Below are 11,169 nucleotides of genomic sequence, written 5' to 3' on the forward strand. Positions count from 1 at the left end.
TGGCCCAAGTGCTTGGGCTCTGCACCCCATGGGAGACCAGGAGAAGCACCTGGCTCCTGCCATTGGATCAGCGCGGTGCGCCGGCCGCAGCGCACCAACCGCGGCGGCCATTGGAGGGTGAACCAATGGCAAAAAGGAAGACCTTTCTCTCTGTCTCTCTCTCTCACTGTCCACTCTGCCTGTCAAAAAAAAAAAAATTAAAAAAAAAAAAAAGAAGTATCACCATAAGAAAGGGAGGGGGTGCTGTGGCATAGCGGGTAAAGCCACCACCTACAGTGCCGGCATCCTACATGGGCACTGGTTCGAGACCTGGCTGCTCCACTTCTGATCCAGCTCTCTGCTATGGCCTGGGAAAGCAGTGGAGGATGGCCCAAGTGCTTGGGCCCCTGCACCCACATGGGAGACCTGGAGAAAGCTCCAGGCTCTGGGCTTCAGATCAGTGCAGCTCAAGCCATTGCAACCAATTGAGGAGTGAACCAGAGGATGGAAGACCTCTATCTTCTCTCTCTTTCTTCTCTCTTTTCTCTTCTCTTCTCTCTCTCTCTCTCTCTCTCTCTCTCTCTCTCTGTCTCTCTCTCTCTTTGTCTCTGCCTCTCTGTAACTCTGCTTTCCAAATAAATCAATCTATCTATCTTAAAAAAAAAATTGAGTGGAGGGAGTAAGAAGAGATAAAAAAGAATGGTACCTGCGAAGCCAGGAGATGGCACTGTTTAGAGAAAATGCCCTTGAACCCAGGGGGTCCAGGGCTTAGGGGCGGGAGTCTCCGAGCAGCTAGAACCCGGACGTCTTCAGAGCCAGCCCTGCTCTTTCATGGGCATTGCCAACACTTCTCCTCTCCCCCTTGGTGTGCTCTGCCCCCTGCTGGCCATCTGGGGTATTTCCCAACCACTGCTTCTAGCTTCTTGCCTCACCTGCCCACTAGGTCACCCTGAGAGCTTCTCTGGGGACCCTGAACACCCTTGCTGACGTCCCAGACAGCGCAGTGCAGGGCAGAGGCCAGAAGCAGCTGACCATTGCGACCAGCGACCGGAGGCTTTTGAAGTTCATCCTGCAGCACGTGACCTACACCAGCACGGGGTACCAGCACCCCAGGGTGGACATGGGTGAGAGCTCATCTTTGCATGGCTGAATACTTAGGAAGCCAGAAAATGGGGGCCTCTCAAGGCCTTCTTCCTCCAGGAAGCCTGCTTGCGTTTGAGATTCCGCCTTTGCTCCTGTTTCTCACCCCAGTGAACTTCCCCATCACAGGACCTAACGTGACCTCTGTGGGGTGCCCTTGACCTCCCAGAGGGACATGAGGAGGGAGCAGATCATTCCCACTGCTGACCCTGCTCGTGGTCAACACCAGCCGGGAGAGCCCTGCAGTGCTGTTCTCGAAAGCCCTCGAAGCTGGGGCTCCAGCCGTGGTCCTGTAGGAGCCGGTCCTGGGCACAACGAGGGGCCCTGGAGAGACCCCCAGCCCCAAGGGAGAGCCTTTGTCTCCCCTCTCCCACCCTCTTCCCAGAATTCCCTGAGAGAAGAGTTCTTACCACCCTCATAGCAGCCTCTGTTCCTTTCTCAGGGAGCCAAAAGCACCCTCCTGTCTTTGGAGTCCCCGTGCACAAGAAGTGTGGCCACGACAGCCACAGCAGAAAAGAAACGCGGGTTGGTGTAGCCGTGACCACTAGCTAAAGGGACAGTTCCCCCTGCCAGTAGATTTCCCAACACTTCCCTTCAGAAAATGGCCGTGGGAAGTAAAATCGGGCGGGCGCTATTATCCTGGATTGTGTGGCCCAAGATGGAGATTTGGTGATTCACCCAAGCTATTCCAGAGAGTTCCAGGCAAAGCCAAACTGAATCCAGACCCCTGATCCCAAGCCCATCCCCAGCACACACTGGCCCAGGGAGGGGGGCGAGCCGAGGAGGCGTTCGTTCGGCAGGTTGCCCCAGCGATGCACGGCAAGTGGGGAGCGAGCCTGGATACCACAGCCTCTGTGGACCCTCACTCTCACGCCTGCCAAGCGTGTCCTCAGCAGACCTTCGCACCGCCCTCCTGTGGGCTTCCCCGGAAGAGCGTGGAGGCTGAGTAGACACCCGGGACCTGACCTGCTTCTCCCCACAGTGAGTCTGGAGTGGAAGTCCTCAGTGGCCAGGTTTCCAGTGAGCATCCGCTATCCCATCATGCCCAAGTTGTACGACCCTGGACCAGGTGAGGCCGTTGTCCTCAGGGCACGTGGTGCACCTGCTGGGCTCCTGTTGACATTCAGAGGGGAGAGCACCCAAGATGGGGGAAGGGCACGGATCACAGTTACAGCTCGGACAGGACTCTCAGCAACAAGCTTTGTCTGCAGGAAAAAATGTCTAGGCCATGCTCCCGTAATATTGCTTCACTATACTGAACTTCTTATGTGGTTTGTGCTTATTTGGGGGAAAAAACAAAAATCAGAAGTCCAGAAATAGGTGCAATGTGTATTGGAACACCTGGTGGAATGCCTGACTATGTCGCTCTGAGGAAGCGGCTCTCACTGGGGCCAAGGCAGGGCTGTGGCCTTCAGCTTTGCTTCTGGCCGACCCCACCCCCACCCTGGCTCCTGGCTCCTGGCTTTGGATTGGCCCAGCTCCAGCCATTGCAGCCATTTGGGGAGTGATCAGCAGTTGGAAGACCTCCTGTCTCTGCCTCTGTAACTCTGCCTTTCAAACAAACAAATAAATAAATAAATCTTTTTTTTTTTTTTTTAAAGGTCAGTACAGAGAGAGAAAGAGAAATTTCTATTTGCTGGCTCACTCCCCAGATGGCCAGGGCTGGGCCAGTTTGAAGCCAGGAGTTTCATCTGGGTCTCCAGAAGGGTGCAGGGGCCCAAGCAGTTGGGTCATCTTCCGCTGCTTTTCCCAGGCACATTAGCAGGGAGCTGGGTCAGAAGTGGAACAGCCGGGACTCGAACCAGTGCCCATATGGGATGCTGGCATTGCAGGCGGTGGCTTTACCCACTACGCCACAGCGCCGGCCCCAGCTCCATGCATCTCAGTGTCTGGGATTAAGATGAAAGCTGAAGGCGGACATTTGGCACAGTGATCTGGACGCCACGTGGGATACCCGTACATACCTGAGTGTCTGGGTCCAGTCCTGGCTCCACTTCCAATTCTAGCTTCCTGCCAATGTGCACCCTGGGAGGCAGCTCAAGTGTCTGAGTCCCTGCCACGCACACAGGAGACCTGGACTGAGTTCCAGGCTCCTGGCTTTGGCCTGGCCCAACCTCGGTTGTGGTAGGCACATGGGGGCATGAACCAGTGATGGATTCTCTCTCTGTTTCTCTGCCTTTCAAATAAAAAGTAATTAATTTTTTTAAAAAGATGCAACAGCATGCCAGCAAAGCTCTAACAACAAGGGGGAAAAGGGAGCATTTAATTTGGAAGCAGAAAAATGGCGTAGTGGTACCAACAAAACCAGGGTGGAAAAATACACAAGATTTCAACAAACTGAGTACATCAGAAATTTATTTTATTTTCCAACCCAAGTAGCAAACCCTCATCAGACCCCCATAGTGTGTAAGAGCCATGAGGCCCACAGCCGCTGACAGGCTGGGGCCCGAGACAGGGAGGCCCCCCACCACCCCGTAGGGCCTAGCTCTGATGCCCACCCTTCTGTGTCCAGAGAGGAAGCTCAGAGACCTGGTGACCATTGCCACCAAGACCTTCCTCCGCCCCCACAAGCTCATGACCCTGCTGCGGAGTATTCGGGACTATTACCCAGACTTGACCGTGATCGTGGCTGACGACAGCAAGAAGCCCCTGGAGATCCATGACAAGCACGTGGAGTACTACACCATGCCCTTTGGGAAGGTAGGGTCCTCTCGGACAGGATGGGGCTGCTGCCGGGGTCCTCCCAAAGGAGCAGTGTTCTGGAGTGGGAGGGGCGTGAGGGCCGTCCCCGGAGACCCCGGGAGGGCCAGGTGCAGAAGAAATTGGGTCACTCTTGCTCTTCCGCATCGATGGGGTGACTGTGCCACCCTTCCTCATGTTTGATGGTGATGGGGTCCTTAGAAGTGACTTGGGGTGTCTGACGTCCCCAGGATCCTGGGCAGTGGCTCAGACAGTAGAGCCATCGGTCTCCCCCGAGATTCCGCCCCAAACTTGGCTCTCTGTCTCTCTCTCTCTGTCTCTCTCTCTCTCTCCCCTTTTCTCCCCTCCACCCCCTTCTCCTCTCTCCGCCCTTCACTGTCCCCCACATCCTTCCTGCAGGAACAGAGGACATGGCAATTAGACATACACACCCCAACTCAGCATCTTGCAGGAGCTAGGAGGAGAGCCCCAGGGGCTCTGCCGGGTGACAGGGTTCCCAGAGGGCCTGGCCTCTCCTCGCCTCACTGTGACCCAGAGTCGCTGACCCTTCCCGTGTTTCTCTGGGCCCCGGGCTCCCTCCCCTCTGTGGTCCTCAGCTTGGCCAGACATTGGATTCAGTCCCTCGGACTCTGGCTCTCAGGGACGGAGGAAGCTCCGGGTGACTCTCTGTGCGCCGGGACAGGCTGCGCTAACCTCTCGCCACCTGCAGGGCTGGTTTGCTGGCAGGAACCTGGCCATATCTCAGGTCACCACCAAATACGTGCTCTGGGTGGATGATGACTTCCTCTTCAACAACAACACCAAGATCGAGGTGCTGGTGGACGTCCTGGAGAGATCCGAGCTGGATGTGGTAAGGGCCAGTGGCCGCCGACATCCCCCGTGCCATCTGCTGAGACGAGGAGCACGGGGTGGGAGGGTCAAACAGATGAGGAAGAGGAGGGGGAGGGAGGGCTGGTGCGGAGCTGGATGAGCCGGTGCAGCTGTGGCCTTGAGAGCATCGCGCTGGGACTCAGGAGAAACGCGAGTTCGGCTTCTGCCTCCGCAGTTGCTTCCTTTGAGCGAATCACACACACGTGCATGCACACACACACACACACACACCCTAAAACAACTCACAACTGTTCTACCATTCAAGTGGTGTCCAGGCCTCGCTTCCAGCTCCCTCCCCGAGCAGTGCACATCAGCAGACCATGAGAAGGTGCAGACCTGGAGAAGCACACAGGGGCCCCGTGACATTAGGAAGGAAGAAGGGAAGAGTGACAACATCACAGGCCAATTCGCTACGGGAGAGGGAAGGAAGAAGGCACACGGTGGAGGGCAGCGGTGCCCGGGCCACAGTGAACGCACCGCAAGTAGACAATCCGCAGTTGGATGAACCAGGACATCCCTCGGCTACTCACGGAGAACAAGTCACTGTAGCTTAGCCGAGAGCCCGCAGGTGCCGGGGGCAAGAGCAGACCTGACCGAGTCGTGGCCACTGTCGCAGGAAGACCCGAGCTTGCTCACCCACAGATGCCCTTCTGTCCCCTGGGTGCCTGCACAGGTGCTCAGAGAGGCCGGCCAGGGGCAGAGACGGGAGGGAGACAGCCTGAGACAGACAGACCCTCCACGAACACAGGGCTGCCTCTTGCCAGCCTGTGAATATGAGGGGCTTCAAAGGCTCATGGGAACGTGGAGCTAAGAATTAAGTTTATTGGGCCGGTGCTGTGGCTCACTTGGTTAATCCCCCTCCTGCGGCACCGGCATCCCATATGGGCCCCGGGTTCTAGTCCCAGTTGCTCCTCTTCCAGGCCAGCTCTCTGCTGTGGCCCAGGAAGGCAGTGGAGGATGGGCCAAGTGCTTGGGCCCTGCACCCCATGGGAGACCAGGAGGAAGCACCTGGCTCCTGGCTTTGGATCAGCACAGCACCAGCCGTAGCGGCCATTTGAGGGGTAAATCAATGGAAAAGGAAGACCTTTCTCTCTGTCTCTCTCTCTCACTGTCTAACTCTGCCTGTCAAATAAAAAAAAAAATTTAAAAAGAATTAAGTTTATTTTGGAGCAAAGGACATTTTGAAATCCGTGCGTATTTTTTCAGAGTGTGCACGTCCAAGAGCTGAGTGTGCACAGTGGCCATCTGCCCCATCTGCAGAAGAGGTGTGATTCTTGTGACGGAGGTGCAGTCCAGCAAGGCTTCCTGGAGGAGGCAGGCTGAGTGTCGAGTCTGTGCTCACTGACATGGCTCTCCCTGCCCTTGGCCAGGTGGGCGGCAGCGTGCTGGGGAACGTGTTCCAGTTCATGCTGTTTTGGGAGCAGACTGAGAACGGAGCCTGTCTTCACCGGAGGCCGGGATCTTTCCAGCCGCTGCACGGCTTCCCCGGCTGCGTGGTGACCAGCGGCGTCGTCAACTTCTTCCTGGCCCACACGGAGCGGCTCCTGAGAGTCGGCTTCGACCCACGCCTGAGGCGCGTGGCTCACTCAGGTGGGGAGGGTGGGGCACCGGGGTGGGGCGCAGGGCGGTAGACGAGCCTGGGAGGTCCCCTCTCTCCAAGACCACGCCCCACTGACCACGCCTACCGGCCCAGCAGCCGCGGCTCTCCTTCCCTCTCCCCGCAACCTGGGCAGCCCACGGCCTCCCGAGCCCCACTTCACCTCTCTTTCGCTTCTGGGTCTCTATTGGCGCTGGTGCCGGCTGAGCGCTCCCCCAATGCAGAGAGCTACACGCTGCGTCCTCTCCCCACGCCCATCTTCCCAGACTGGGGCGGCCGGACCCTCGTTCTCTGACTGCTGTCCCCACTGTCCTGCTGCCCCCCTCTCTCTGCAGAATTCTTTGTTGATGGGCTGGGGAGCCTGCTTGTGGGCTCATGCCCGGAGGTGATTGTGGGTCACCAGCCCCGGACTCCAGCGCTGGACTCAGAGCTGGCTGCCCTGGAGAGCGTCTACAACAAATACCGGACCAACACCGGCGACGAGGTCCGGTTCAAGCTGGCCCTGCAGTACTTCAAGAACCACCTGCAGTGTGCCATGTAGCCGCGCCGTGGCACAGGAAAAGGCACAGGCTGACTGGCCGTCGGCGTCCGGGACAGGAGGACCAGCGGCGAGGGCTGCCAGAAACTGGACTTCGATTGCTAAGACAGACATCGGACGGGTAGGACAATGGGGATGGCTCGGTTACCGGAAGTACAAGTCAGAAGTCAAGGATCATTAGAAATGGACCAATCACTGCGCAGGACAATGAAAGACCCTAGTAATAATTGCTGTTCGTACGATGCCTTTTCTTTTATGAAGCCTTCGCACGTACAGCGCCTCACATCATCTTAGCAGATCTTGTGCCTAACAGTATGTTGGCGGGCACCCTCAGTCCAGAGAAAGGCCGCTGGCCTGGCGTGGAGATGGTACCGCGGTCAGGAACAGCGTCTCCCGCGCTGCCGCCAACACACTTCTGTTTGGTTCAGTCTCCTGGAAGAGGAAAAGGCACAGATAGGAGCAGGCATGGGTTGGGCCGCGGTTTGGGGCACCTGCACCCCACACTGGAGTGCCTGGTTCAAGTCCTGGCTTCTCTGCTCTTCGGATGCAGCTTCCGGCTATTGCTTTTGGGAGGCAGCAGATGATGGTCCAAATGCTTGGATTCCTGCCATTCGCGTGGGAGTCCTGGATGGAATTCCTGGCTCCTGACTTCTGACTGGCCCAGCTCTGCCTGTTGTCTGCATTTGGGGAATGAATGAATGAATGGAAGATTCTCTCTCTCTCTTTCTCTGTCATGCTGCCTTGAAAATAAATGAATAAATTAATAATTTTTAAAATAAAAAATGAATGTTTATAAATCAATATTCAAAATACCTAAAAAATAAATTTTTATCAAAACACCATGAATAACCTAGAGTTCTTGCCTTGATGAGTTTGTAGCTTGGTTTGGCTCAGCCCAGGAACAGAGCTGGGCAGCCTGGGCCAGAGGCTCAGAGGAGGGAGGCGTGACCAGGCCCAGGCAGCCGAGGAAGGTTCTGTGCAGTGAGCCCATCGGGAGGCTGGAGGACGACGGGACTTGGGGCACTGGGAGCCATTCCGTGTCTACCGGCATCAGCCTCGCTGCCCCAGAGACGCGTTCCAGAGCGCCTAGGACAGGACACGTAGCCCAGGCTCAGCTGTCGTGAACGGATGGTGTAAGTGCCATGACAACCACAGGATTCCAGGGACATGAGGCCCCTCAAGACCTGTGCATTGCATGGGGTTGTCATCAAGGAGTCGGCCGCCCTGCCTCCACGGATTCGACTTCCCCAGAGGATGGCCTAGGGTAATGTGGGCTCATTAAAAATATGTCATGTGGGGGCCGGCGCTGTGGCTCACTTGGTTAATCCTCTGCCTGTGGCATCCCATATGGGCACCGGTTCTGTCCCAGTTGCTCCTCTTCCAGTCCAGCTCTCTGCTGTGGCCTGGGAAGGCAGTGGAGGATGGCCCAAGTGCTTGGGCCCTGCACCCGCGTGGGAGACCAGGAGGAAGCACCTGGCTCCTGGCTTCAGATCGGTGCAGCGCCGGCCGTAGTGGTCATTTAGGGGGTGAATCAATGGAAGGAAGACCTTTCTCTCTGTCTCTCTCTCACTGTCTATAACTCTGTCAAATAAATTTTTAAAAAATAAAAAATGTCATGTGCCATATTCATACAAATGTATGAAGCACGTTTTGGTGTTTAAATAATTTGGAAAATACTGCATGCTGCGTCTCCCTCTTGGGAAGTCAGAGCTCGTAGTAGCGTACTGAAGGCTCGAGAAGTCCTGCACTGAAGAACTCTGTAGGAGTGGGTATTTAGCGTAGTGGCTGCGCTGCCTGTTAAGGTGCCAGGGTTCAATTCCCGACTCTGGCTCCTGACTGCAGTTTCCCACCATGCAGACCCTGGGAGACAGTGCTGATGACTCAAGTACTTGGGTTTCCTGTCACCCCAATGGGAGCCGTGGATGGAGTCCCCGGCTCCTGGCTTCCACCTGGTCCAGTGCCAGCCCCCGCCTTTACAGGGATGTGAGGGGTGAACCAGTGGAAGGGGAGTGTGTTTTCTCCTACTGCCTCTCATGTAAATGAGAAACCTGCTTAACTTCCTTGAAGTCAGCATTTCTTGGACGTCGACATGGACTGGCCATCATTTTCTATTGTCCCAGAAGGGGACTGAGGATACCTCATTCTGCTCTCTGTGCCATAAAGATTCTATTGTAGAAGTTTCTAGAGCTTAAGCTAATATGTATTTCTTACAAAGGTTTATTTATTTTGAAGGCAGAGTTACAGAAAGAGAGAGAGAGAGAGAGAGAGAGAGAGAGAGAATCTTCCCTTTGCTGGTTCCCTGCTCAGATGGCTGCAATGGGCAGGGCTGGGCCAGGCTGAAACCAGGAGCCAGGAGCACCATCCCGGTTTCCCATGTGGGTGCAGGGGCCCAAGACTTGAACCATCTTCTGCTGCTTTCCCAGGTGCATTAGCAGAGAGCTGGATCAGAAGTGGGGCACAAACAGCACCCATATGCGATGCCAGCATTACAGGCAGCAGCTTTACTTGCTATGCTATGACATCAGCCCCCTGGAAAAAAAAAAGTTTTAATTTGTCAAATTCACCCTCTCAGGTGGTGTTAATAACAATACAGTCTTGCTTATTACCTTATTGCTGTTCCTTGCCTTTCTTACTGTTTCAATTTATAGTTCTATAACTACTAGAAAATTCACATGGCATTCACAACAATGGCTGATGGAGTTTTCAGCACAATTTAAAATAAACAATTTGGGGACCGGTGCTATGGTGTAGCAGATAAGGCCGCCACCTGCAGTGCCAGCATCCCATATGGATGTTGGTTCAAGTCCCGGCTGCTCCACTTCTGATCCAGCTCTCTGCTTTGGCCTGGGAAAGCAGCAGAAGATGGATGCACCCACATGAGAGACCCAGAAGAAACTCCTGGCTTCAGTCTGGCCCAGCTCTGGCTGTTGCATCCATTTGGGAAGTGAACCAGTGGATGGAAGATCTCTCTCTCTCTCTCTCTCTGCCTCTGCCTCTCTGTAACTCTGCCTTTCAAATAAATAAATAAATCTTTCCAAGAAATCCAAATAACTATTACCTGCTACACCACAGTGCCAGCCCCCTCCAATAAACTCTTTAAAATATTGTGTGGGACTAGCACTGGGGAGTGGGGGGTAAAGCTGCCGCCTATGGTGCCAGCTTCCCATATGGGCGCCAGTTCAATTCCCAGCTGCTCCACTTTCCATCTAGCTCTCTGCTGATGGCTTGGGAAGTCAGTAGAAGATGGCCCAAGTGCTTGGGCTCCAGCACCCACATGGAAGACCCAGAAGAAGGCCCTGGCTTCAGATCAGCTCAGCTCTGGCCATTGCATCCATTTGGGGAGTGAACCAGTGGATAGAAGACTTCTCTCTCTGCCTCTGCTTCTTTGTAATTCTGCCTTACAAATAATTAAATAAATAAATCTTAAGAAAATGTTATTGTGCCTCAGGTTTTTCCTCTATAATGCTAAAAGTACAACTATTTTATTTTTTAAAAATATTTATTTATTTATTTATTTGGAAGGCAGAGTTAGAGATGCAGAGGGAGAGACTGAGAGAGGTCTTCCATCTGCTGGCTTATTCCCCGAATAGCCTCAGTGGTTGGAGCTGGGCCAATCTGAAGCCAGGAGCCAGGAGCTTCTTCTGGGTCTTGAACCGGCACCTGTATGGGATGCCAGCACTGCAGGCAGTGGCTTTACTCACTAAGCCACAGTGCTGGTCCCAATGATTTTATTTTTATAAAAATATTTAGTAAGGAGGCCAGCATTGTGGCATAGCAGGTAAAGCTGCCAACTGCAATGCTGGCATCCCGGCTGCTCCACTTCCGATCCAGCTCCCTGCTAAATGGCCTGGGAATGCAGCCAAGATGGTCCAAGTGCTTGGGCCCCTGCACCAGAGTGGGAGACCCTCAGGAAGCTCCTGGCTCCTGGCTTCAGCCTGGTGGTTGTGGCCATCTGGGGAGTGAACCAGTGGAAGGAAGACCTCTTTCTCCGTCTCTCCCTCTTTTTGTAACTCTGCTTTTCAAACAAACAATAAATAAATGAATAAATAAATCTTTAAAAAATATTTAATGGGGGCCAGTACTGGTGGTGTAGTAAGTTAAGCCTCTGCCTGTGGCTCCAGCATCTCATATGGGCACCGGTTTGAGTCCTGGCTGCTCCACTTCTGATCCAGCTCTCTGCTATGGCCTGGGAAAGCAGCAGAAGATGGCCCAAGTCCTTGGGCTCCTGCACCCTTGTGGGAGACCCGGAAGAAGCTCCTGGCTCCTGGCTTCGGATCTGCGTAGCTCCAGCCACTGCGACCATTTAGGGATTGAGCCAGCAGATAGAAGATTGCTATTGCGCTCT

At 54.6% G+C, this 11,169-nt stretch overlaps 1 protein-coding gene across 1 annotated transcript in view; it reads left to right on the forward strand.

Annotated features, from left to right (window-relative positions):
- Positions 1 to 6,827, forward strand: part of B4GALNT2 (beta-1,4-N-acetyl-galactosaminyltransferase 2 (SID blood group)) — a 32,036-nt gene extending 25,209 nt beyond the window's left edge. Inside the window, exons 9-14 of the mRNA XM_062175072.1 lie at positions 923 to 1,103; positions 2,102 to 2,188; positions 3,632 to 3,819; positions 4,529 to 4,669; positions 6,060 to 6,279; positions 6,622 to 6,827. Coding sequence (XP_062031056.1) covers positions 923 to 1,103; positions 2,102 to 2,188; positions 3,632 to 3,819; positions 4,529 to 4,669; positions 6,060 to 6,279; positions 6,622 to 6,827 — 1,023 coding nt within the window. The remainder of the gene's footprint in view (positions 1 to 922; positions 1,104 to 2,101; positions 2,189 to 3,631; positions 3,820 to 4,528; positions 4,670 to 6,059; positions 6,280 to 6,621) is intronic.
- The last annotated feature ends 4,342 nt before the right edge of the window (positions 6,828 to 11,169 follow it).

Source organism: Lepus europaeus, chromosome 18, assembly GCF_033115175.1.
Source record: "Lepus europaeus isolate LE1 chromosome 18, mLepTim1.pri, whole genome shotgun sequence".
Classification (NCBI taxonomy): domain Eukaryota; kingdom Metazoa; phylum Chordata; class Mammalia; order Lagomorpha; family Leporidae; genus Lepus; species Lepus europaeus.